The 27092-nt window shown below is 36.6% G+C and overlaps 1 protein-coding gene across 2 annotated transcripts; it reads left to right on the forward strand.

Annotated features, from left to right (window-relative positions):
- The first annotated feature begins 3588 nt into the window (after window positions 1-3588).
- Window positions 3589-26413, forward strand: LOC117405209 (NEDD4 family-interacting protein 2-like). Of its 2 annotated transcripts, none has more exons than XM_034008081.3 (9): window positions 3589-3646; window positions 3874-3931; window positions 16360-16498; window positions 18286-18413; window positions 19538-19625; window positions 21362-21486; window positions 22632-22698; window positions 24271-24376; window positions 25263-26413. In XM_034008081.3, the coding sequence occupies exons 2-8, from the start codon at window positions 3887-3889 to the stop codon at window positions 24372-24374; spliced, it is 696 nt and encodes a 231-aa protein (XP_033863972.1). In that variant the 5' UTR covers window positions 3589-3646; window positions 3874-3886; the 3' UTR covers window positions 24375-24376; window positions 25263-26413. The 2 variants fall into 2 exon arrangements, with proteins under 2 accessions (XP_033863972.1, XP_058885796.1); XM_059029813.1 differs by having other exon boundaries at window positions 3614-3650.
- Window positions 26414-27092: the final 679 nt, after the last annotated feature.

Here is a 27092-nt window from a genome sequence, read left to right on the forward strand (position 1 = left end):
CAACAGCAGCATTACAATAAAAATGCATTAATTTGAACCTTTTGACCAGGAGACAAGGTCATGCTGATGCTTCCCTCCTCAGAATTGAAATTATGTGCTAAATAGCAGGGGCCATATGAAGTGATTCGGGCTATAGGAAAGGTGAATTATGAAATTAGGCAGCCCGATCGCCGTAATGAACGTGAAATGTATCATGTAAATTTATTAAAGCCCTGGCAGGCAAGGGATATCTTATTTATAGCCCCAGGCAATGTAGAGGATGATTTAGGCCCCTGTCCAGCGACTCCTAGCACTAAAATAATTTTGAATGGGGGAACAATTGGTTACAGATCAGCAACGGGAGCTGTGTAAGCTTATTGAGGAGTTCAGTGATGTTTTTTCTAACTTGCCCGGCAGAACTCCAAAACCAAGACTCGGGTGAGGTCGCTACTGGGATTAGCCGGTTATTACAACCGCTTTATCCCCGAGTATGCCACAGTGGTTAACCCTTTATAGTTGACCTCACCAAAAAGAGTGCTCCAAATTTAATCAAGTGGTCAGCTGAGTGTCAGGGGGCGTTTGATACTGTTAAGCGAAGACTCTGCCAGGCCCCCACTCTCATCACACCAGATTTCACCAAGAGATTCATCCTCCACACCGATGCGCCGGATGTGGGTTTGGGTGCAATCTTGTCCCAAAAGGTTGACGGAGTAGAACACATGATATTGTACATCAGCAAAAAGATGCTCCCTCGGGAGCGCAACTACTCCGTAGTCGAAAAGGAGTGTTTGGCCATTAAATGGGCTACTCATTCCTTACGATACTACCTGCTGGGTGTGGCAATGTGCCCCACCCGTGTGTATTTTTGTGTTTTATGTTGTATGTTGCGTGTGTTAATGTTGGTGTATTGTAGTTGGTACATGGGATATAATGTGGGTAATGAGCATGAGTGTTTAAAATGTGTAATTGTATTTAGGCACGGGGATTGCACTTCACTTCACGTGCATTTAAAGTATGTAATATGTGAGCACAGGGTTGCACAGAATTAGTTCACGTGCTGGGATTCAAGTGAATAATTAATTAGTAATTGAATCCCGGCACAACAGTATATATAGATGCACAAAGCACTCACTCGGGGTTGTGTTCGTGAGTGGAGAACAGGTGTGGAGAGGAGAATAAAAAAGTAAGAACATAAATAATTGCTACAAGTGCTGGAAGCACCAGCACCTTACTTGCTTAGTGTTCGTCCACTGTCTGTCTTGTTCGTCTATTTATTTTGGCCCAAAGTGCCGGGTTTTTCTGTTTTGTTCAACCTTTTTATTTACAATAAACCGGCGCAAGCAAGCGCATTTACCATTTCATCCGTCCTGTTTGTGTTATTCATTTCCTGGTTCTGACGTCACCACTCAGCCAGCCCACAGACCACACCCCACTCAAGTGGTTAAGCACAATGAAGGATAGCAATGCTCGAATAACTCGGTGGTATCTCACATTGCAGCCCTTCACGTACCACATGGTACATCGTGCAGGGAAAGACCACCAAAATGCAGATTATTTTTCCCGGGAGGGGGGAGTAATGGGAAAGGTAGATTTAGCCAAGTGTTCCTTTGGCTCCACTCTGAGTGGTGGGATATGTGACAGAAAGACAGTGATTCTTGGTGGTAAATCTCCCTCTCGACCTGTGAGGATGCTAAGTAACGGGAACAGAGTACTCTGGACTACTTGGCCTGACACTTCATTCCAAGAGGTAAAAGGAAGTCAGTCATGTAGAAAAGAGACGGAGTTTCGGTACAATAACTTATTGACCCGGAGGGGAAATGATGTGGCAGCTGCAGATCATAAAAAGCAGCTGCAATCGTTTACCAAGGGGTCACGAGTGACGGTATAAATATTGTTGAGTGTATTCACTAGACGGCTAACACATTCCGGAGCTATCGCCAGAGGCCAGCACAAATCCGGAACAGCACTTCACTTGTACCACTGTAAAACTGTATTGCACCACAATCACTAATTCACTCACTAACCGGACTTGTGTATGTGTTTTGTGTTTAATGTGGGGATACAAGACAAACCTTTTCACCTGGATTACAATCTGTTCTTTAATCACCTGCACCTGTACACTATTAACCACTTTGCCACATCTTGGTATTCATTTCTATAATTATCACTGCAGTAGGCATTTCACAAAAAAAGTATGCATTTACGTTTTAATTGTGTAGAAAAATACAATAAAACTAAAACCGATAGTCTACTGTGTTTCATCCTAGATGACACCTAATACCGGGTTAGCACATTGTGAGCTGTAAAACACCCATACACTGTAAAGTCATTCCTCTGTCTGTGATTTAGCTCAGGGGACCTCTCGAGTGAGAAAAGAGTCACCCATTGCCTTTATCAGGGTGCACAAAGCTGGTACCAGACCAGACCAGAAACCATGAAGATGCTAATTACAGGACAGGAGCAAGAAGTTCAACACTTGAACCATGCTTTGGAATAGATCTGAGTTGCCAGAAGCTGTTCATAATCCCTAAAATGTACAGAATGTTATGGGAAGTTATCCAGGCTGGGAAGAAGCAACACAGCAAGGTCCAATACATCTCACAGTCATAACTTAGATAAACGTGATACTGGTGTGGTCAGATGCCTCTCCCACTGAAGACTGCTCATAAGCAAATACACATACCTTTTCTAAATTAATTACTTGCATTATACGACAGGTAGTGGCAGTAGCTGAAATCATTTTTTGTATGTAACTGCATTGTTGCCAGTGCTTTTTGGCAAACTGACTTCATCAGTATGCACACAGGAACGAGTATAATAATACTGGATATACTGCCTTTAAGAATAAAGATTTGCAATTAAAGATAACATACCTGCCAACATTTAAAAAAAAAAAAAAAAAAAACTAATCAAAGTAGATTTTTATGCATAACTGTGTATTATTGTTTGGGTGTCATTTACTGTCACTCACCCTTCTTGTAAACAAGATTATTATTAAAGTCATTCTCTAGAGTCCAGTGATTGTATAATAGCAGTACCTCAAATGTTCATTTGCTTATCAACTGTTAAATTGTTACTCACCCCTGTAATTACGCAAAATGTGTTAAATGAATGCATTCCTTCAGAAAGTAGACTCGAGAGTATCTGTGAACAATGCCAAACTAACCCGCAACTCCTAAACCTGCATCCCACTTCTGTCAAACTTAAATTATTATACTTAACAGTTATTTCTCTACTTTGTTATATTTAAATCAGTAGTAATAACTAGCATATGTCTCAGTGGTTTGAAAAGATTATTCATTTTTAATATAGTTATTTTAGTTATTTGGCGTTTATACAAATTTTCACAAATAAACTGTTACATCCTCGTCGTGTGGCGGTGTGCACAACATAGCCTCCAGTAGTAACTCGTAACTCCTGCATCATCTGACCTGACGCAAATAAAGATTTGCTTTAATTTTCCAAAGTAATGCAACATGCTATAAGTAAAATTCTACAGCCAATGAACCAACCTATATATATATATATATATATATATATATATATATATATATATATATATATATATATATATATATATATATATAAACCACTATGCTTTTTCAAGATACGAATTCTGCCCCGGTAAGGCTTGTTCACTTCCTGGTTGTGCGTACCACGCCTACACGTAAGTACGTCACAAAGAGATTTTTTTGCAACTGAAGTTTTTCTTCGGCGTCTCCAGATGTTTATGTTTTTTTTTTCACCCTTAGAATATAAGTACGCTATATGAAAAATATTTACTTTAATGAAGGAATGAACGAATAATAATAATAATAAACGGGAATACGTATATTTGTGTGTGGATAGGGAGGTGCCACATCGCTTCCAGTTTTTTTTTTTTTGTTGTGTCAGGGAAATCGACAAGATGGAACATCACCAACAACACCAGGCAGTGAGCAGATACCAAGTGGTAAGCAAATCTACGAGGGCATTATAGCAGATGTTTTTGTGTGTTGTGTATGCCGTATCGTATTCCAAACCAAAGTTATTAGTGAAAGTCGTTACTTACTACTATATTAGATTCGGAAAGTCTGATACTGACTGTTACAGTTTGTTTTTTTTACTTAAAATAATTTGTGGATGTTTGATATAATAAACACCTCTACATTGGTTGGTTGTATTAGTGTATCATTAATGCATTTATTATATTGTGATTTTCAAACTATTTGGTGTGTGTATGCCCGTACCGGTATGTATTTTCTGTCATAAGTGTTCTTGTCAAATGTCTTTTGTTTACTCTGCTTGACTATGTTTGCTGTTGTAGTTTCCCGTTAAACTGTCATTGCACACAAGGCACTGATTCATTTGCCATGGTGTTATGTCTTGTTAGACGGGTAGTTGCCTGTAATTGAAGAAAACCGCACACCTGAAATCCTGGGGACAGGTGACTGGTGATTAGTGTCATGTTCATAGCCACAGACAATATGGATTGCTAGAATTAGTGTATTTACATTTTAATTACATTTAAAATAATTGTCACTGGTAGTTTTGTTGAACATCCTCATCACCACCCCTAACTCTCTGTGTTTGTTCAATTAACTGAGTGTTAAAGCTTCCTTGATTGTAAATCACAAATCACTTTCTTATGGGAGGTTAAATAATAACAATGTCAAATATATGAACACCAGTGACCAGTGTAAATAAAATGAGAATGTGTTGCCTTTAAATAACACTGTCTGTCCCTTAGTTAGAACTCATTGTAATTTGATCAATGTTCCATAGGCAAATCTCATACTACTGTAGACTGCACAGATTCTCACAGAAATTGTGGTATTTGATTGAAGTAAAGCTCTATAATCAATCCTGTCTGTTTATGTTGAGGTACTGAACCACAGACATACTGTTTCTCTAATTTTAACTTTAGAAGGACAGTGAAGAAAAAAGGAACAAACTATTGGAGAAAAATAAAATGGGGCTATTCCATATCAAATCCCCCCCACGCAAAGTATTGGATTTAACACCCCACCATCTCTGATTTTCACCAAACTCAGTGCTCGGGGATTTTCAAGGCAAAAACTCAACATATGCGTTCTCAGCCTAACCAAAAGTTATAAATGTGGTTGATTTTGGACCCCCCTCCCCAACCTTTCATCAATCAAACTACATATACAGTAGTCTGTCGTGAATGCGGTGGGACCAGAGTAAGGGCAGAGATGTAAAAAGTCAGATAAATGAATCCTGTTTTAAATACCATTAGACACAGCTGTAACAATGACTACATTCACACAATTATTATTTTGAGATTCAGCTTTTATTAGTGAGCTCCCCTAAATCCCTTGTTTAGAAAGATACAGGGTATTAATACTTGTGACAGGGTAGCTGTCTGCCTTGTTGGTGCGTGCATTCGCTGCTGAGTGACAGGCAAGAGATTGAGACGGAGGTTGAAGTTGATATGCCCCGCAGGCAAACAGGATTTATTTACATATCAACACTGAACAGCTCATGTGACACTACCAGTAGCGCACGAAGCACATACAAACACAGTGTACGAAAACTTTGGTGGGATCTGCAATCTCTGAACTAACTCTGTTCAATAATAAACAAACTCCGGCTTCTCGCCTGGCTGTCAGCAGTTTTGACTTGCTTACTCACTCTTCGATATCCAAACCTGGTTCTGGATCTGGTTCTCTCTCTCTCTCTCTCTCTCCCTCTTTCTCACACACGCGTCGGCAAAATTCAGCTTTTTAATTCAGACACTTTTAATTTAGAACAGCTTGAACGAAGTAAGACTATAAAAAAACATAATTAAAAATAAAAGAAAGAAAAAAGTAAAATGCAATGTACAGTACCTATGTACTGTAGGAAGAGAAAGATATCTGCCAGCATGTGGGGTTTCTTGTCTGTAATCTACATACAACAGTATAGATGTCTTAGAGCAATATTCGCTTAACAATATTTATGATTCTCAACTCTACACATCTGCAATGTGTAAACAAAGGCTGTCATTACTATATTGTGTGAATAATACTTTTAAAAAGTATTATAAATTAATTAAAAATTAGAGAGCTAGATTTGATTATTGTACCTCAGAGATAAGAGCAAAGTTACCTATCTACTGGGCTACTTATATTGGTCAGAAGTCAAGATGATGTATCATTTTCCTGCACTTATAAGCACAGTGCACTTAGGCAAGTGTGCATACAGAATGTGTATAAGGTAGCCATGGTTTTGAATTCATTCTGTCTATATTGCGTTCAGGTAGTTTTTATCTTGTTTGTTTATTTGTATATCTAGGTGCCTAGAAATACATTTATAATTTATTTGCAACAGGGATCAATAGGAAACGTTTGTAATGTGCAACAAGGTTTTATGATAAATGCAAGTATGGATTAAAGTAAGACTAGTGCAGAATAAATTATCCTTAGGCCCTGTCCATATTAGCACAGCCGTGCTCAAGAACCAAGCTCAAAATATGGGTTACTTGAAACCTGGCCAACAGGGTTACAGTAGAGCGTCCAGGCTGCAGTTATGAAACCGGGTTTGTTTAATCTGGTTGTGGTTGAAACACACTGCATAGTGGGTTAGTGGAGGAGCAACCCTTTGTAATGTAGAGGGGGAAAAAAACGTGGCTGTCTCCATCAAGGATGCTATTTTGTTTTGTCCCTGTTGGCTATGAATTTAATATTTAAATTTAGAAGCCAGCTGCATCAGGAAAGGAGACTGTATCCAGCAGCAGCACAATAGCTTTGTTCTGCAGCATCACATCGCTGCTTGAGTGACAATTTTATATTCAAATTGTTGAGTCTGCCCACAACAGGCACTGGGGCAGTTTACAAGCAAAAGCTGAAAAGTGTGACACCAGATCTCTCGCGCTTTTATGGTCATGACAGTTCTGCTTCCACATTTACATGAGAGTTTATTTTAGAGAGAGAATTTAGTCGTCCAAATGCAAATGACCTCATTAATAATAAAATAATGGGAGGGTTTATTTAAAAATCACCGAACGCGCTGAAAAGAGATGCTGCGCGATAAAGGATATCATTCAAATAATGCACAGGGGTTTACATGAGGCTTTACACGCTAGGCAGAGATGAAGAGAAGGTTACCCCCCATCTGTCTAAAATGAAAAGGGCTTGCAGTTAAAACGGTTCATGCTGCCAAGAAGAAGAAAATAATAATAGTTATTACTATTATTGTTTAGAATTAGTTGTTCTAGAAATGGTAGAAGTAGCATGTGTACAAAAACCAACAGCACTCACCAATTCCCATTACTGCTTTTCTTATGCTTCTTAGGCTACTGATGTCCTTTCACACACCCATATATATTAGTCTTCGCCAACTGCGTAACTGTTAATGTGTTAAACAAAAGGATTATGCGTTCAATAATCACACATATGCGTTAATGTGGAACAAATATATTAAAAACAACTCATGATGTGTTGGTTTCAAACACAGGTACTTTGTTGAAATATTAAAATTAATTATGCAGAAAAGGTGGAAACTTACACAAACGCTGTTAATATAATAAATACATAATTTGTGTGTATTTGCTAATTAGTTATAAGGGTATATAAAATCATAGGCCTACTTACAACGTAGTTGCGACAAAAATGGATGGATGGAGAAGACGCAGACAAACACTGGCTAGATTAAGTCTTGTATGGGAAGAACTCCTTCAGTCCCATGCAATGGGTTTGCAGGAAAGGAATTGTATTGTGCGCAGAAATTTGGCGTGCAACGCAACCACCTCTTGGTGCTGTTGATCAGACGATGCTCCTGGATCAGCAGCTACAGCAGCTACAGCATTCAAACCAACTTTAATTTAAAGAAGAACAGTTATGAATTGCTTCACAGCTTTTGTTTTACATGTGAATCCTAAGAATAATATGTGAAAAACAAAACATTTCGCATATGCGCACACACTTAGCCCGACATGCGTAAAATGGCTTGATATCCTCAACTATTTGTTTTTTCACAAATTATTATTTACATGTGAACCCTAAGTATTCTTAGTCTTCACATGTAAAACAGAAGCTGTGAAACAATTCACATTTTGCATCCTTTAAATTAAAGTTGGTTTGAGCGCTGTAGCTGCTGTGGTTGAGGAGATAAAGCCATTTTACGCGTGTCAAGTAGGCTGTGTGCGTATATGCGGTATGTTATTGTTTTATTTATTTATTTGTTTGATTCACATGTAAAGGAGAGCTTGTGAAACAATTCACAATTGGTCTTCTTCACATTAAAGTTGGTTTGGACGCTCTAGCTACTGTGGTTGAGGAGATAAAGCCCTTTAACGCGTGGCTGAGGCTAAGTGTGCGTATGTGCGGTATGTTATTATTTTCCATAAATTATTCTTAGGATTTACATGTAAAACAGACTGTGAAACAATTTACAACTGGTCTCCTTTAAATTAAAGTTGGTTTGAGCACTCTAGCTTCTGTGGTTGGCGAGATACAGCCATTTTCATTCATGTCGGGTTAGCTTGAGTCGAATATCAAATGAATATCAAACGTCAAGCTAACTTTACCACGGTAGCATATTTTAGTTTAGAAAAGTAAATGATGGCTTGCGCAGTTACCATATTGTATTGATGGGGGCTGGTATTTCACAGGACGTCTGGAATGATGAGGATTCCAGCAAATGGTCCGATGCCACTGCCACAGGCCGGTCACCCATTAACCGGTGCATTTCCGAAATTGGGACCTCGAGCTTTGACCGCAGGACTGCAGGCGTTTTCTCTCCTGCAGGAACAGATATTTCAGTTTCTTGAATTTATCTCGTACCTGCAGGAGCATTCTATTTATACCAAGTTCAACCAGAGCACCGGTAATACTGGTGAAAATGGTGGCATTTATTTGGCGAGGTCAATCCAGTTCATCCATAACCCCAAGGTCTGCAATAATTTGGAGGGGGAAACGAGTCTCCTCATCCGTCCAGCAGACCTGGTGTTGCGTGCTGTCAGAAGGGGTGGAAGCTTGAAACATCCTGGTCATAACAATCTAGTAGTTCTCATGCATCGTTCATAATACACTGAAATGAATAAATAATGGTATAAATCAACATCTCTATATGCAATTTATATATAATTTAGCCACGACCCTCATCAGGAGAAGCGGATTGATAATAATGGATGGATGGATATTTAACTGATTTGTATTAGTAAGACTGGGATAAGTAAAATCTTACTTACGCTACAGAGGAGGACAGAAAGACCGTATCCCAGAGAAGAGCGTTCTTTTACATAGGGGAAGTGGAGGAGGTATCGTGTTATTTCATGAAAGTCTATCGTTAAGTATTTTGCATGACTGTGGAGTTTGTTGCTATGGGACTAATGAGGCCAATTAGCGCGCACTTTACCATACTTTACCAAAGTGTAATGACACTTGAGTCACACACTTTTTATGCCGTGCACTTTTGGAACGCGCACAATCATGCGTCATTTGTGCGTGGCACAAATAGTAGCGCGATTAAAACTTGCATGTAAACACCGCCACTGATGGTTAATATAGTAAAAGCTTAATTCCAATTAAAGTTTAACTTGCCTCGTACTTGTTTACCTCCTGCATCTTTCAATCCACATGGTCTCATACCGGGTCAATTCCTTTTTTTTTTTTAAATTCCAATCCCCATTCCAATTCCCGTTCCCTTTTGAATCAATTCCAATTCCTTCAAAATCCTTTGAAGGGTGGAATTGTAATTGGAATGGGTCTCATACAAAAATAGGCGCTATGGGGACAGCAGTGCAAAGCATTATGGCACTTTGGAGGATATTGTAGCCAAACTCAGTGCCTACTGTAAGTTCTGGTAGAGAGAAAGTCTATTAAAATAAATTGATTCATTAAATTAACTCAGTTTGTTGTTATGCAACAGGACGGAGGCTGGGCGTGAACCAGTGACCCCGCACACCACAAGCGAGCATTTGCATTTGTGGTTTTCCAGCTTTTAACCTTTCTCACCATCTGGGGACAACACTGCCCGTTACCCGAAATATACTGCACTGCCCGAAATATACTGCAAAGGCTAATTTTTGGAGAGGTCTAAGTAAATTGTAATAGTACAGTATAAAACTAACAAACAACTTAGTTGCGTTTTGATATCATTTCCATTAGAGTGAAGTTTTTTTTTTATTTCACTTTTCCAGAGTGAGGCTCCTGGATTCAGCAGTACTGATGGCAGGTGCAGATGAGGGCCATCTCATATTTAGACCTGTAGATTAGATTACTGTGTTAACATTGTGCTTGTTTATAGTACTAAATATTGTCATTCACAGTCTTTAAGCTTTTTGCTAAAATTAAAAGAAGTATTTAGCTCATGATTGTCAAACCACAAGCCCTTAGTTTATGCCCCACACTCAGTCAAGTTTTGTGTAAACCATATTAATTCAGACAGCCTTGGAAGCTTCTCAGTGGGACAGTTCAAACTTCTTGAGATCCACAAGATAGTGTTAAGGGAATAATAAAAAATAAATTTAACCGAAATTGGTTTTTGAGTTGGTTGCACCCTAATTACAGAAGAGTTTATATCTGAAACCATGATGGGTGACAATCTTTTTTTAGTTTGCAAAATGTTGTGCTTATGATACTGTCTAACAGCTTTGAGAGATTGGCTTCATATTTCGTACTGTCAGAATTTCTCATGTACTCTTTATTTTTATATATATATATATATATATATATATATATATATATATATATATATATATATATATATATATATATATATAAATCATGTATATATATATATATATATTATACTGAGTGTACAAAACATTAGGAACACCTTCCTAATATTGAGTTGCACCCCCTTTTGCCCTCAGAAAAGCCTCAATTTGTCGGGGCATGGACTCTACAAGGTGTTGAAAGCGTTCCACAGGGATGCTGGCCCATGTTGACTCCAATGCTTCCCACAGTTGTGTCAAGTTGGCTGGTAGTGGATCTCTACTCCGAATAGCTTGTTCCATCTCATCCCACAAATGCTCAACTGGCGTTCAGTTGACCATGCTAGGTTTTCTGATTCTGTTCTTTCTTCACTCTCTGCTTTTTCTGTTTCGGACACATTGGTGGAAAAGGTGCAGCTTTTCAGTAGCTCCCTAGTAAGTACCCTTGACATCCTGGCCACAGTCAAGTCTAGATCTGTCTACTATACTCTCCGTGCTCCATGGTATACCATCCAACTGCGCTCTATTGAGGCTTGTTGTCGTAAAATTGAGCGTAGGTGGCGGGACTCTGGTTTAACTGTACATCTGCAGTCATAGAATGAGTCATTGGTTGAATATAGGGATGCTATGGCAACTGCCAGATACTGTTTTCCAAATATTATTGAAAATAATCAAGATAATCCCAGATACCTGTTTTCCACCAGTGATCGGTTGTTAAAGCCTAACTGCTCCACTACATTGCCAGCTTCACGTCAGTTATGCAAGTTTTTTAGAATATTTTAAATCTAAGATTGATAATTCTACAACACATCCTCGACTCTCATACTGCTCCTGCACAGGCTGTTAGTTTTCCTGGTTTTGTTGGGTCTTCTCTCTCTTGCTTCACACTGCTTATTTCTGCATCCCTTACAGATCTTGTCCTTCGAATGAAACCCACCTCCTGCTCTGGATCCTAAAATATTAAAACATGCTGTGACTTTGCAATTAAATTGCCACCTTACTGCAAATAAACTCTACGAACCTTTGTAATCTGGTGTTCGACAACTACACAGCACTGAAACTGCCCATGTTAAATTTATTAACAATCTTATGGAAGTGGATTCAGGTGCACTATCTATCTTGATTCTTCTGGATCTTAGTGCTGCATTTAACACTGTAAATCATGATATTCTACTTGACAGGTTAAAGAGTTTGTTTGGCATCTCTGGCACTGCTCTTAAATGGTTTAAATCGTATTTTACTGGGCGTCAACATTTCATCTCTTGGCGGTTTTAGTTCTGAGGTTGGGTTGGTAACATCTGGTATCCCACAAGGCTCAATGCTGGGCCACCTGCTATTGAGTATATGTTTCCCCTTGGTCACATACTAAGATTACATGGTCTAAATTATTATTTTTACGCAGATGATATTCAAATCTATGTCCACACTAAACCTGATATTGATGTTTCTGATATAAAGAATTGGATGTCACAATTTTTTGCATCTAAATTGTGATAAGACCGAGGTTATGCTGTTAGGTACTTCTCATCAGCTACGTAAAACCAATACTGTAAACCTGTCAGTTGATGGTACCATTCTTGAGTTTAGATCCAAAACGAAAAATGTGGGAGTGATTTTTGATCATGGATTAACTTTTGAGCCTCATGTGCAGAATACTGTTAAGGCATCATTTTTCCACTTTAGAAACATTGCTAGGTTGCGACCTATGCTCTCTGCATCTGTAGCTGAAAAACTGGTTCATGCTTTTGTTTTCTCATGGATAGATTATTGCAACGCCCTGCTCGCAGGCATCTCTAAAAGCACACTTGCCAAATTACAACATGTTCAGAACTCAGCAGCTAGAATCCTGACTAGGTCACATGCAAGTGATCACATCACTCCTGTTTTGGAGTCCTTGCACTGGTTGCCTATCAGGTTTCAAGTTGATTTTAAAATTCTTCTTCTTACTTTAAGGCTCTGCATGGTTTGGCTCCACGGTACTTATCTGATCTTTTATCTGTTTACACTCCTTCACGCAACCTTCGCTCAGCTGATTCTGGACTGGTATGTGTTCCTCCTGTTTGTCTGTGCTCCATGGCTGACAGGGCCTTTTGTTATGCCCCAAAACTCTGGTACACCATTCCTAAAGAAATCAGGGATTCAGACACTTTGAGTGCTTTTAAATCTAGCTTTTTTAGAATGGCATTTTTGTGAATGTTTTTATCTTCTGTGTTTCTTTGTTGTTGTGATTTGCGTTGGTCTTGTAAAGCGCTTTGATTGCTTTTAAAGGCGCTATATAAAATAAGGTTTGTTATTATTATTATTATTATTATTATTATTATTATTATTATTATTATTATTGGTGTCACAGATTTTCAGCCATTAAGCGCCCTGTTTATGGAATGTGATTCCCAGGAACATGAACCACTCCAAGAGTCCCTTCATATTATTTGTATACTGTAAAAGGGTGTTGATATTGTTTCTTAACCACTTCAACTCCAGATGTAAAAATGAAACCCCTTCCCAGGTGTACCAGATTTTGAAAATAATAATAATGTTTTCAAACCTGTAATTGCTATAAAATATTAACATATGATGAATAAAACACAAATAAATGACCTAAACTGTGTTTTTAATTAACCCTTTAGGTACTACATACCCATATTCAATAGAGATAAAAACACTTTTTTCTTTTGAACAATGAAAACAAAAACGCTGCTAATAACAATAATAATCAGTAAACAGTAATTATCAAATAAAAATCAAACATAAAAACATGTGCCATTATCGACTTGCTTTGTGCCATTTATTGAAATGTTAGATACAACAGAACCCGGGGTTGCCTTCGCAATCACTGCACGTTTTTCTTTCTTTTCTTTTGTTTTCATTTTCGTAGCAGACCCTGTACCTTTTTTACTGTGTCTGCTTTGCTTGTGTTGGAGGGATAGTCACAAATGCGTGTACACAGCTACTTTGCGCAGGCATTGTGATGGATCTGGCTGCCGCATTGCCTGTACCTAGTGCTGTGTTTTGATAGTATTTCGTCACAGCACTGCCATTTCAAACCAAACAGCTTCCCGTTTGCAGCTGTACCTGTAAAGTTGCTGCATGCTCTTCTGTTTGTACTGTTCTTGGCTCCACATCCTCTTCATCATCATCACTGAGTGATAAGTCCGCATCACTGTCACTTGTATTGAAATCCTCCGAACCAACTTCACTCCCGTTGCTCATTATAGAAAGACCATGTACGTTGCCATGTTTAGCTTTTGCTAAAAACTATATAAACTACAACTAAACAAGTAAAACTAATAATAAAACAAAAATATATATATATAAACACTATATATATATATATATATATATATATATACTTGTAAACGTTGAATGGCTTCCCGCAATATCTCAGTCTTCTAAACGCCCACAGCTAGATTGGAATCACTACATGACACGCAATTGGATACAAATGTCACCTGACCCTCCCCCAACTTTCATTGCACATTCCACAGTGCTAGCACTGCTTTAGAGAATGAAACTTGAAATGCTAGACTGAGAAACCGATCATAGAATAGAATGGGAAACTTGATGTACGCAGGTACAGCATGGTATTGTAAGTGGGTTTTCATTTGACGTACGTGCGTACGTCATGGTGTTGAAGTGGTTAGTATTTTTTACCTTTTATTAAAACATACTGTAAAACTGAATTTCTTTGCAGCAACTTAATTTCGCTAATGGCCCTCAATGTACATTTTTGCACAACAAATGTTTAAGAAGTGGAGAAGCATGAAGCATGATTACCACTAATGTACAGTACTGTATTCAAACAGAATTAACGGTTCTGTTCTACCCAGTAATCTTTGGGACTAGCACCATGGCAACTGCGAGCGTGCACGTGACCAGAAATGTACTGTAAAACTTCTGTTGCAATTACCCATCGTGTGTGTACTGTATACTGGCTGGGATTTTTTCTTTCTTTTAGTGTACGGTACATATTTTATGAATAATATATTTCACAGCACATTAATTTTGCGAATTTTTAATAAACGTGAAATTCGTTCTTGTTTTACAGTGTCTTTTTTTTTTTTTTTTTTTAAAGCTCTGTTAATGTTAGGATGTCTTGACACACATTATGCTATATACAATTAAATGAGGATGATTATGATCTATAGACTGTAGCTATGACTATCTTGTCTATTCTCTGTACTGTGTTGGATATCTCATTCCTGTAATTGATGGATTGTGTGGGAGCTACAGTATCACACCTTACTGTTTTGCATTTGAGTTTTCCCCTGATGGTTTATAGCTGCATACAGACTGCTCAGGAGGTTTGTCACTCATTGAAGACAGTAGTCAGGATACAGTAGTCCCTGTTGTTGTCAAACACTAGGGCACATACAGTATTCATACCCCTTACAAACACACCTTAGTCTTTTTATTTTATCCATACTGTAAGCTTATTAGATTATCACTCAGACACCTGGAATATTATGACATGAGGCAACTTTGGATTTATCCAAAATTGACTTCACCAGCACAATTTGGAGAGTGTTCCTAATAAAGTGACTAGTTGACACCCAAGCTAAAGTTCATCCGTATGGTATACCAATTACAAAAAAATAAGTCAAACCTTTTCTGCAGTGGTGGGGGTGCAACGGAAACTTCCATTTCATCACTGGGCTCCAGGACTATATTACAATGGCTTAACCAGGTTTACAAATCTGCAGTATTTTGGGACAGACGGGATTTATTTTTCACACCAATGCAGTAGAGCACTGGTACAATAGCCTCCACATATAGGAACACCTCCTAAGAGAAAACTTCGCCTAAGGGGACACCCTTGTGGTAAAACAGATTTTTCCCATTGTAAATGCTCTGGCTAAAGGAACAGGAAGTTCTCTTAAAAGAAAACCTTGGCACTGATAGCGATTCGTTCACCATGGATACAATACTGTCTTGTTAAAAAGAAAAAAAAAAGTGACTTGTCATCGCGAGAGTGTCTTGAGGGACACCGATTGAATTGTTTTGAATTCTGATTTCCATGAGTGCACCTCATCGCTACACAATGTGATGTAAACAAACGGCAAAATGCACCGCTGTTTCTCTTACTACACAAAGTTGGAAATTGTTTGAGCTCTTGAAAAAAACCTGAATCAGACACACAAGTCGTCGAGCAATTTGGTGTTTCCCATTCTGGTGAGTTGCTTCACCATTGTGTTAAATAATGTGCATGTCTTTTAACGTGTGTAGGGGCGCTGTGTTAATTTCTTTGTCAGTTTGTTTATTAACACTAAGTTAACCCCAACTGCCATTATTTTTGTCTCTGCCATTGTGATAGACCGAAACACACCCGCCAACTAAATTCATAGTACATAGCGATTAATCTTTTTGACCATGTTTTGCTTTAGTTTTAACGTTAGTTTGTCTGTTACTTTATTGTTATAGTTTATTAACATACACTTGCCTATTGTTTTGCTTTTACTTATTCAGTTAATTTCATATGTTGATGCACTTGCATCATGACAAGTAATACATGTGTCTTTATTTATTTATTTATTTATTTATTTATTCATTCATTCATTCATTCATTCATTCATTCATATTGTATCTAGTGGCTAACTGTCTTGGAGAACACTTTGGCTATAAGAACATCGAGGGGTTCTCTTATCCGGAGACTACTGTACTGAAGAAGTTTATTGAAGATCTGGTGTTTACACTTTTGACTGTAGGAGGGGAACTTTATCTCTTCTTTTTTTTTTTCAATTTAGTTAAATAATGAGGATGAGGTCTCCGAGTCCTCAGTGAGTGAGGAGCCCTCCGGTTCTGCACAGACTGCAGAGCAACTAGAGTCAGATGCTCCTCCGCCTCCATACAGCAGTGTTGCAGCAGGAGCAACTGCAGCTCCAGGTAAAACAAATAAAAAACATTCCTATTCAGACACACTATATACTTGGGGCTTCTATTTTATAATGCCTATGTGTTCCCTTTTTCAGTGTTTACTTTTTTTAAACTTTCAGGATTTCTGTAGCTGGACATGAAAATATGTTTTAATCAGGGCTTATATATTTTTTTCATTATACAGTTAAAGTTAAAAGACCAAAAGTACTGAAGTTTTGAAGCATTTTATAAACTGATCAAATAAAATAAAAGCCTACCAATATTCCAAATAGGCATGTGTAGAGAACCCTTTACTCGTACTTATAATAGTACTCGGAAACCAATACTCGTACTCAGATTTACTCGCATGACATTACCAAAAGTGGGCAGAGCTAAAACCAGAAGTGTCATTAAATGCATCTCTGGCCCTGACTTTCACATGGAAAGTGAACATACAGTGATTTAATGTTTATTTAACCATGCATCTTATCGTTTCGAAGTCCTAAAGTGGAATTTTAATTCTTGCAATAATGTATTTATTATCAAGTGATATGGGATATCAGTGATGGGGAGGTGATTGATCTGCATAGTGGAGGCCACTTAACCAGATTGCAAATCTGAATGATGTAGGCACTATTAATTATTTATTTACTAGTTATTCTGTGGATTATTGGGGTGGGGGAGTAAGGAGTGTGCTGGTGTACAGTAAATGGTAAAGTATGGTGAGAGCAGCTAAGTATGAGAGGATCTAGAGATTATTTAGAAAGTATTATTTGAGTGTTATTTGGGGATTTTAGGTATTTATTGTGATGGAGAACTGCTTTTGTACAAAAAATTCTTTCAGTATAAGGCTAATTTCTGCTTATTGAACCTGCAACCTCAAAAACACGTACAGCTAGTGGAAAATATCTTTGCCAGAAAAACATGTCCTCTTAAAAGCTAATGCAAAACAGACAATAGGTTATGTGTGTCCCAAGAAATGCCTCCTTAAAAAGGATTCAATAGCTTTGGTTTAACTAAAACAAGGACAGGAAGACTGAATGTAAGGACACTTCGGCAGAAGAAAAAACACAGACACACATAAAATAGTGGTTCTTGTGAGACAAAGAAGATCCCCCCCAAAACACAAAAGTGTGAAATCCAACACAAACACCTTTTAAATAAATTATACAGTAGTTTGACGTTATTCATTTTAAAACCAGTTGTGAAGCTTTTTTGAGCGTGCGGAAAGTAAAATACAAACTTATTTTCTGATATTAACAGGGTTGCCTTTTAGTGTGTTTGTATGACATCGATTTGTCCATGCTTACCAATGTACACGTTTTGAGGGTGAACAATAAATATCATTTGTGTTAATAAAGATGATACTTATTGCTTTCATTAATTTTAAAACCATGTTTTTTTTTTTTTATTGTGCTGCAAGCCCTTACACGCTTGTGTTCCAGTATTTACAGGACTGTCTTTAGTGGATTTTACTGTTATTATTATTATTACAGTACAAACTGTTATTACCTACTTACACAACCTTTTAATGACGTTGCTGAAATGTTGTAATTTACTTATGTTGTTTCTATTAGGTTGTGTGCAGGCAGCTTTTTCATGATTGCATCTGAATAGGCACTGGGGCTACTGGCAAATATTGTAAATAAACGCTGTTGTAAGGTTTTACGGTATGTGGGTTCTAATAGAACTGTACTGTTATAACAGGATACGTGGGCTGTGTCCTATAAGGTTAAGTTACTCACAAAAAAGTGGGCCAGGATAAATTCTGTGTTTGAGGAGTGGAAATTCTTAATGTGCCGTTCTTGTTTTCACAGAAGGAGATTTTCAGAATTACCCTGTGCCACCTCCATACAGTGTTGCTACCACATTGCCCACTTATGATGAAGCAGAAAACGCTAAAGCTGCAGCAATGGCGGCTGCTGCAGCAGATGCAGCTCCCAGAGTAAGAAGTCCTTATTCACTTCATCCCTTTAGGAGTTTTCATTAGTGTAATTATGAATGCTGGCGCTTATTTGTTTGATTTCCTACCATAGGCCATTATGGTTTCACCCCATGTAATCTTTCTTTTTTTGTTGTTGCAAATTTCAAATTCTGATGAGTAGTGTAGTATGCAAAAGGGTTCTAATAATTTGTTATATGGATACATATTACAAGTTATCTTTATTTATTTATTTATTCTTCGTTTTATAGGATTAGGATTGCCTTGACCCTCAGTTCCCATCATTTGCCTTTTGAAAATAATTGGTCTTGTGTATAAAGATTGGACAGAGCAAATTTACATTGTCCTATGATTTTGCATTATTGGTCTCAAATGTACACTGAATAAATTTTAAAATTCCTTAGTTTGACATATGTGGTCACATAGGGCAGCAGTGTGGAGTAGTGGTTAGGGCTCTGGACTCTTGATAGGAGGGTTGTGGGTTCAATCCCAGGTGGGGGACACTGCTGCTGTACCCTTCAGCAAGGTACTTTACCTAGATTGCTCCAGTAAAAAAAACAAAAAAACAACTGTATAAATGGGTAATTGTATGTACAAAATAATGTGACATCTTGTAACATTTGTAAGTCGCCCTGGATAAGGGTGTCTGCTAAGAAATAAATAAAAATAATAATAATAATAATAATAGCACGCTAAAATTAAGTTTTACTGTAAAATAATAAACAAAACATTAAGGATGTCCTTCTATTCAACTTCCATATTGTTTTTATATATACTTTCTAAATCTCGTATATAGTTTAGTCTTTGGTATATATGCTCTGTCAGGGATGGAAATGAAACTCCCATTACATAGCAGTTTGATTCCTGGTTTTACTATGAGTTTAATAAGACTCACCTGAGCTTGTTACCTGTACACTGTGGCTAATCAAGCTTGTATTAAAACCTGGAATGGGTTCAGCTGCTATGCAATAGGAGTCTTATTTCCATCCCTGTCCTTAAGTTTGTGGATTTCTATTATTTTGTTCTTTAGACAAATTATTGAAAAATGCACTATAATAGGGTATGGTGTGCTGGAAGTATACCCTTGAAATGTTCTCTAACTTTAAGCCATATATTGTCCAACACAGGAAGACGACTGTCCGCCAAGAGATGACTTCAGTGATGCAGATCAACTGAGAGTTGGCAATGATGGGGTATTCATGCTGGCTTTTTTCAGTGAGTGTTTAGTTAAAGCTACAGTACTCCACAATCCTCCTATATTCTCACTTCTGTGCACATGTATTGTATTAGAAAGCAGTCCTTGTTGACAGCCCAATTTTAGCCCACTTTATTGCTTTGGGAGCCTTTTGCTTTTTGGGAGCCTCTGGCATTGTTGTTGTGTTTTTTTTTTTATTTTTTATAAATAACATATTTAATCTCTTAATTTAGAAATTATAAAAAAAAAAAAAGATGTTGGCTTTTCTTCAGTTGGTGTTTGTTCTATTAATTGCACTGATAAACATTTTACAGGAAACCAGTGATAATTTCTTCACAGGCTTTTACTAATTGTAAACTGCCCTGTCTACTCTTGGATATGTGCAGGATGATTGTATAATAGGTGTTCGCCATCTTGTGGTTGGATTTATAAGGTGAAGGTTTCTTATTTCCCCCTAGTGGTTAAACATTTGACCTACATGGCAACATGCTGGACACACTTAGGACTGCTAAAAAAATCAAGGAGACCACAAACATTGTGTTAACATTTAATTATAAAACTTTTAAAGCAGCACTTTATCTAGTAGTAGTTCAGCATGTATTTATTTATGTGGAAAAAAGTTATTACAGCAGGGGTAGTCGATTATTTTATGTGAAGTTCCAAAATTCTTTGTTGCAACAAGTTAGCTCCCATTGCTTGCAAAATAAAGTATTGTACAACACAAACAGTCTTATCTTTATGAAGTGCTATTTATTTTAAATTTTCTTCAAACTTGAACCATACGGAAGGTATGTAAACAGTATCTTACTAATGACAGTTGTTTTGTTAGCCATAGAGAAGGGAACAGTTGACACTTCCAAAACTGGCTACAGCAGTTTCATTTTATTGTAACTGCTAATACTGTTGTACGTTTTGGTTTCATTCCTAGCACTTGACGTGTATTAACTACTTACTATCACAGTAACACCTGCGGTACCCTCACAGACACAACTATGTGTTCTCAACAATTCAGTGTTTCCAATGTGAATGCAAGCAAAACCTACAGCTATGGCCAAAAGTTTTGCATCACCCTATAGAATTAACTCATTTTGCTTCATAAAGTCAAATGAAATCTGCTGAATAATGTCACGAATTACATACTGTTTTGTAGTTTTCCATATACTTAATGAAAAACTGACAAATTGAAAAGTGTGACATTTCTAAATGGCTTCCAGTAGACTTTTTGCGATATCATTTTGTAGTTTCTTAGAACATAAGAAAAGTTTGAGAACAAGAAAAGGCCATTCGGTCCATCAAGGCTCATTAGCACACCATTTTCCCCTACTGGGGGGAACTAATTTGATTACAAGATGTTAAGTAAAATATCTAAATTATGTTCATATAGTTTTTCTTTTTAAATTATGTCTCAATCCTAAAATTCTAGGAGATGCAAAACTTTTGTCCATAGCTGGAGAGGCATATGGCAAGGCAGACCATTCAAAATGTTGTGACAATCCAGATTTGGACTGCGGCCCCTTCTATTTACTACCCCTGTATTGCAGTATCTGTGCACTGGGGAACAATTGATTGCTGCTGTCTAGTACAGGCTGAAAAGATTTGACTCAACAGTAGCAAGCACCAGTATGTGTTCTGTAAGAAATCTTCAATTTAGTCAATCACATGCAATTGAGGACTAATACATTTAGTGCAAATAAACCAAAATTCCTATTTGAACAGATGGGCATTTAACTTTCCAATGTTTATATTTTCAACACAGTGGCATTTCTTTTCAACTGGATTGGCTTTTGCCTGTCTTTCTGCTTGACCAATACCATTGCAGGACGCTATGGTGCTATCTGTGGATTTGGACTTTCCCTGATTAAATGGATCCTCATTGTGAGGGTATGTTTGACAGCCACATTTATGTGGTTCTACATCCCTTTGAACTTACTACATGTTTGTGTTGTGTTAATCTATCCTCTGAGAAGGGTAGATGTGCAGCATCTACTTAATTGTACTTTATATTCAGTGTTTAAATCCTTCTTTTTTTTTTCCCCCAGACAATGCTTAGGTAAAACACACAACTTTGTGAAACTTTAGATGGCTTCCAATAAACCACATACATTCCGAAATCAATACATAAATATGTTTCAGTTTTTAATAAATTAATACAAACTGTCCTTAACAGAAAACCAATATCTGCTGAGCCTTTTCATCTCTGAAGCATGCAGTCTGGTGTAAACACCAAAAAGATACTTGTCTTTTTGCCCTTCCTTGAGCTGAAGCTACTTTGCCATGGCACTTAGCAGGAAAAGCTGAAATGCCAAGGTTAATTAAATGTTTTCAGCATGCTGCTGAGTAGCGCAATATTAGACTACTTTGTGAACAGAAAAGACTTTAATCAGTTTGAGGCCTTTATGACTATGGTGTCTTTTGGAAGCGATTAAACTTAAGGGAGGGAGGGGTTCTGTGGAGGTCAGAAGCTCTTCTTTTGAGAGGTCAGTAGAACATCCCAGTCTGATACGATTAAACTCCTGTGACTGTGGTGTTCATTTTAAAAACAGCAAGGTGCTATATTCCTGGGTCAGAGGTTTCTTTGATAGGCAAGTCTGTGAAGTTCAAAGAAGTGATGCAGATATATAATCGACTTAAACACAATTTATAACCCACAAAAAAGAAAGTGTTTACAGTAGCAGCATTTCAGCATATCTTCCAATACTAAAAGCAATCTAAAGCTCATTCAACCAGAATTTACAACTTGCATGAAGTACATTTTCTTACTAAAATTAGATGTCACAGGACATCAATAAATTCACTATTACTTGAACAATGTAAATGTTTTAATTCTGTTATATATTATATTTACAAGCCCTGTATGTTGCTTAGCCTGGTTCCAAATACTATTTAGGCCCCCTTCTGTGAAATTAAGTATTTATTTGTTTGTTTATTTATTTATTTATTTTCTGTGTTTAGTTTGTTTACACAGTAGGACAACTGAAATGTTTTAAGAATGTATGAAATTGAATGAATCTGTTCCTTTCTTACAGTTTTCTGACTATTTTACTGGATACTTCAATGGTCAGTACTGGCTGTGGTGGATATTCCTTGTACTTGGTAAGTTTGAAGTTTTTCTACTATTGAATAACAGCAAAAAAGAATGTGTTTTGTGGTGTGTTCATTTCAACGTGTTCACTTAAATCCCTCCATACTTTTTAAATCCATAAAAGCTCTGTTTATTTCTTACTACTGTTAAACCATCCCCTTTACCCATATAACCTACAATTACTCTCTGAACCTTCTGATATTTTTGTGTCACCAACTTTACGTGCATAATGCTTGACATCCTTGTATTTATACATCTCACACCTTTTTTTTCATAGTTATTGTAAAACATCTTGATGTTGCTTACTTCTCCCATTGCTTGTTCTTTTCAGTCATTAAAAAGCCATTGCAAATCTGTCTTTAGAATTTTTTTTTTTCTTTAGGCCAGAACCTGTTTACTATTCCGTCCTTATTCATTAAAAGCAGTCTTCCAGATAGTCTGGTATCTTCAGTGACTGTCAATGTATTCTACAGTGCTCCACTGGGTCTCGCAGCTGTTCTGCAGCCCAGTGAGCAGGTATTCTCAATGCTTCAGACAGTCTCTGTTCATCATCTGTATACCACTGGCTTTTTAAACTACAAACTCCAAAGACTTTTGGCAGATCATTTCTTAACAGTATCTGCATCATTGCTACTGGGGAAAACCACTGTCATAAAAAGCTCTATAGTTTAACTACTTGAAAGTTGTATATTATTATCGTTGTTGTTGTTGTTATTATTTAGTCATTATCCAAAGTGACTTGCACACAGAGACTCACTATGCATCACAACTGCTGCTACAGAGTCATTTACAATAGGACCTTGGTTTTACATCTCATCTAACGGACAGAGCACAAGTTGGTTAAGTGACTTGCTCAGGGTCACACACAGTGAGTCAGTGGCCTCCTGGTAACGAGCCCCTTTCTTTAACCACTGGCCCACCAAGCCTCCGTACATATTGTATAATGAGTAATACAAAGTTTAAAGACCTAAAATAAGGGTAAGTAATTACGATTGTTTTCAAAGGTTAATAACTTTATGGAGAGAGCATATAACTAGGCAAACAAGGAAATGATTGCCTGGTGATATTAAAACTTGCATAAGAATGCTTTAATCACTTTCATAGTCTGGATTTAAAAAAAAAAGTCTCCTGGTGTTTCTAATTTTTCAGTTCCATAATAAAATAAATATTTGCATTTCATAATGGCACAAAGAGTATTCTTACCATAGCGTATTCACAGGTTGTTTTAAAAATGATAGGTTGTATCCACTAGATGGCAGTGACACTTATTATATGTGATTTTTCTTTCTTGGAAATTTGAAAAATATAGTGCCTATCATGGTCCTCTGCATTAGATATAGTGTCACCACTGTTGTCGTAATTGACGTTTGTGAAAGTATGCCCAGGAGTTTTTGCTTTGAAACTAACTCATTTTTGAAAATTCACCAGCACAGATGATATTGTTACTATTTGAAATAATTCTTTTTATAATTCAATTTGAATCCATAGATGACAAGACATTATGAGGTGGGATGTATTGTTAATTTAGGACATGTATTAATGCAACAGTAAAATGAAACTTAAAATTGTTTGTTCTCTTTCAGGCCTCCTCTTGTTCATCAGAGGATTTGTGAACTATCTGAAAGTTCGTAACATGTCAGAGAGTATGGCAGCTTCTCATAGAACACGTTTTTTCTTCTTGTACTAAAGGTAAGAGTCAGTATCTGTATTGTACTTTTCTTTTTATCCAGGGTTCTTTGATGGAATTTGTTGAACTTTGAAACACTTAATAATGTCTTCAATAATACTAAAATAACTCTTTCGATAAACATATATTTGAACAGAATCGTATTTTGTTTTGAAGAATACTTTTTTTATTAATTTTTTGATGTTTATTTACTTAACTTTATTTTAGTATGACAAAAGTTGAGTTTGTTTTTCCTTTGCATCACTGTTTGCATCAAGCTCCTGAGTCAAAAAGGATTTGCTTTGCAATCAGTCCAAATGAAGTTCTCCCTTTGCTGTAGCAGGCCAAGTGAAGGTCTTGATTTGTTGTAGCAGTCCAAGGCTGGGAACAAATCAAAACTTTGACAACCTGCTAATTGCACTTAACAAAACTGTATTTAATAGCATTTTCTTTTTTTGTAAGTATCTTATTTCTATTAAATAGAGTTTTTTGTTAAGTGAGATTAGCGGGTTGTCAAAGTTTTGATTTGGTCCCAGCCTAAATGTCCAAATTGAGCACAATAGTTACATATTTATCAAGTACAATACAAGAGTAAACACAGATTTAGAACTCAGGTAAAAATATATAAAGGTAAAACATGTATATACTTAATATTTAGTCTTCAATCAGTAAAATATAAAAACATATACATTTTTAGTATGTTAAAGTTCTGTAATATATTTTTATACGTGTAATCTGCAAGTAAAAATGTAACCTTTGTTAAATTTCAGTAATATTATGTGACCAGAATTTAGTATCTGAACATTTCAGTATTTATTTATTGTTTTCTAAAATGTGTTTTTGTTTTTTGTAAAGTTGTAGCCGTGGTTTTACATTGAAATATGCTTCCATGTTTGTTTTTTTCTTCAGATGGTGGTAACTAAACATTCCTTCCTGATGTGAAATTCCTAGACAATTTGCAACCTACCAAGTTAGCTGGATATAAAGTCACTGGGAATTAAATAAATCAGCAAAGAAAATATCCAAACAAATATTTTCTTACAGATTAGTAAAAAAGAAGTTGTCAGATTTAAGCTCTGTTTACTTTTAAATTCCAGTCGGAAATGGTCTTGCTTAGATTTAACCATATTGTATTTACTACAGTAAGGTAAAGTCTGTAATTATCAAATGTACTTAAATCCAATCTAAAATTGAGCCAACCGTATGCAAATAAAGAGCCCTATGCAAATAAAATATTGTTCCCAAAACTGGATGTCAGAAACTGACCTTTTTCTATTAACTGATCATTAACTTGGTATGCCTTTTGGAATACATTTTTTAAAACTTTTTGAAGTAACTGAAAATGGAACATCTTTAATCAGCATTACAAATATTTCCAGCAAATGTAACACATTAATAAGGAAGGTTTTATTTAGTTGTAGCTTAATTTGTATATGTTTCATTAAGCTTTTGCTGACAAATATTAAATCTGCACTATGGAGTAAATCTTTTTTTTTTTTTTCCTGATTAGGTAGGCTACATTACAGCATTTACACGTTGATTTTATGCATTTATTTGGGGGTCAGATTACCTGGATGAGATTATAACTGGAGCTTGTATGAACTGTAGCCCAGGATCACAATAATTGCCTTTTGGACATTTGCCGTATTATTTTGTTCCTTGCTGCTGCTTTTTTCTTTTTTGGTAACAATAATAATGCAAATTTTGATTTCTTAAGATATGAAGGATTTTTTTTGTTTTTAATTAACATATTAATGCACTGGGGAGGGGGGAAATGAAAGAAAAAAATATCTTAGAAAAACCTTCTTAGTTGGCAGCCATCAAAGTAGTCTGCATGGTTAACTTATTAGTGATTTTACCTTTTCTTTTGATCAATAAATGTTTTAAAAAATGATATGTATATATATATTCATATTCATTCTCTAACATGCTGGAAGGCATTCAATGTAAGTTTGTAAAACAACTGGAAACTTATCCATTACATAATATAAAGACAATGTATGTTTACCATTTGGCTGTCTTAATAATTTAATGCCAATAAAAGCTCAAGATATCGCTTTTGACAGATTCCTTCTATTTTCTTTTGTGTTTTTTCTTCTCGTCAAAGGTGAGTTTTTTCTTATCAACTATATTACCATTCATGTTCTGTTACTTTGCACTCTGCCCAAGAAGTACAGCACATTACAACCAGAAAAAAATGCTGCTTTTGTTTTCAAGTATTGAAGAAGTTGCTAGCAGAACCTTTTGACTGCTTTGATACACACTAGTTAAAATGAAACATGCAGTTAACTTTTAAAGTTTTGAGAACAGTTTCTATGACATTAATGGCTCCACTACAAATGCACACAGTGTGCATGATACATCTTTCTTCGTGGCTTGTGGTCATTTTAAAAGTCTGTCCTTTTTATAGTACCAACAGTTACAGTTTCCTGCTAGCTTTGATCTTTCACCATAATTGTGGTGTTCAGAAGTGTATTTTGCAACATTTGGATGATCAATATTGTGGTTATCTTAATCCTACAGGGTGCTAATGAAAGTACATTTGTTGCTTAGAGCTACATGACACACAGGGATAGATACATGTCCTATGTCGTTTCATTAATAAATGTGTTTGATATTGTTTGTTTGTGGAGAGTACTCTGATATTTGTGTCAGTTTTAAACCATGTGCCTCCATGGTTGTCATGGTTAAACCATGAACTTTAAACATGGTCAACAATAATTTGGCCATCTCTTACCG

Source organism: Acipenser ruthenus, chromosome 9 (genome assembly GCF_902713425.1).
Source record: "Acipenser ruthenus chromosome 9, fAciRut3.2 maternal haplotype, whole genome shotgun sequence".
Classification (NCBI taxonomy): domain Eukaryota; kingdom Metazoa; phylum Chordata; class Actinopteri; order Acipenseriformes; family Acipenseridae; genus Acipenser; species Acipenser ruthenus.

Coding starts and splice junctions, on each gene's coding strand:
- LOC117405209 (XM_034008081.3), top strand. CDS start 3,887: ATGGAACATCACCAACAACACCAGGCAGTGAGCAGATACCAAGTG. Junction 16,499..18,285: donor AGGAGCAACTGCAGCTCCAG/GTAAAACAAATA, acceptor TTGTTTTCACAG/AAGGAGATTTTCAGAATTAC. Junction 21,487..22,631: donor AATGGATCCTCATTGTGAGG/GTATGTTTGACA, acceptor CCTTTCTTACAG/TTTTCTGACTATTTTACTGG.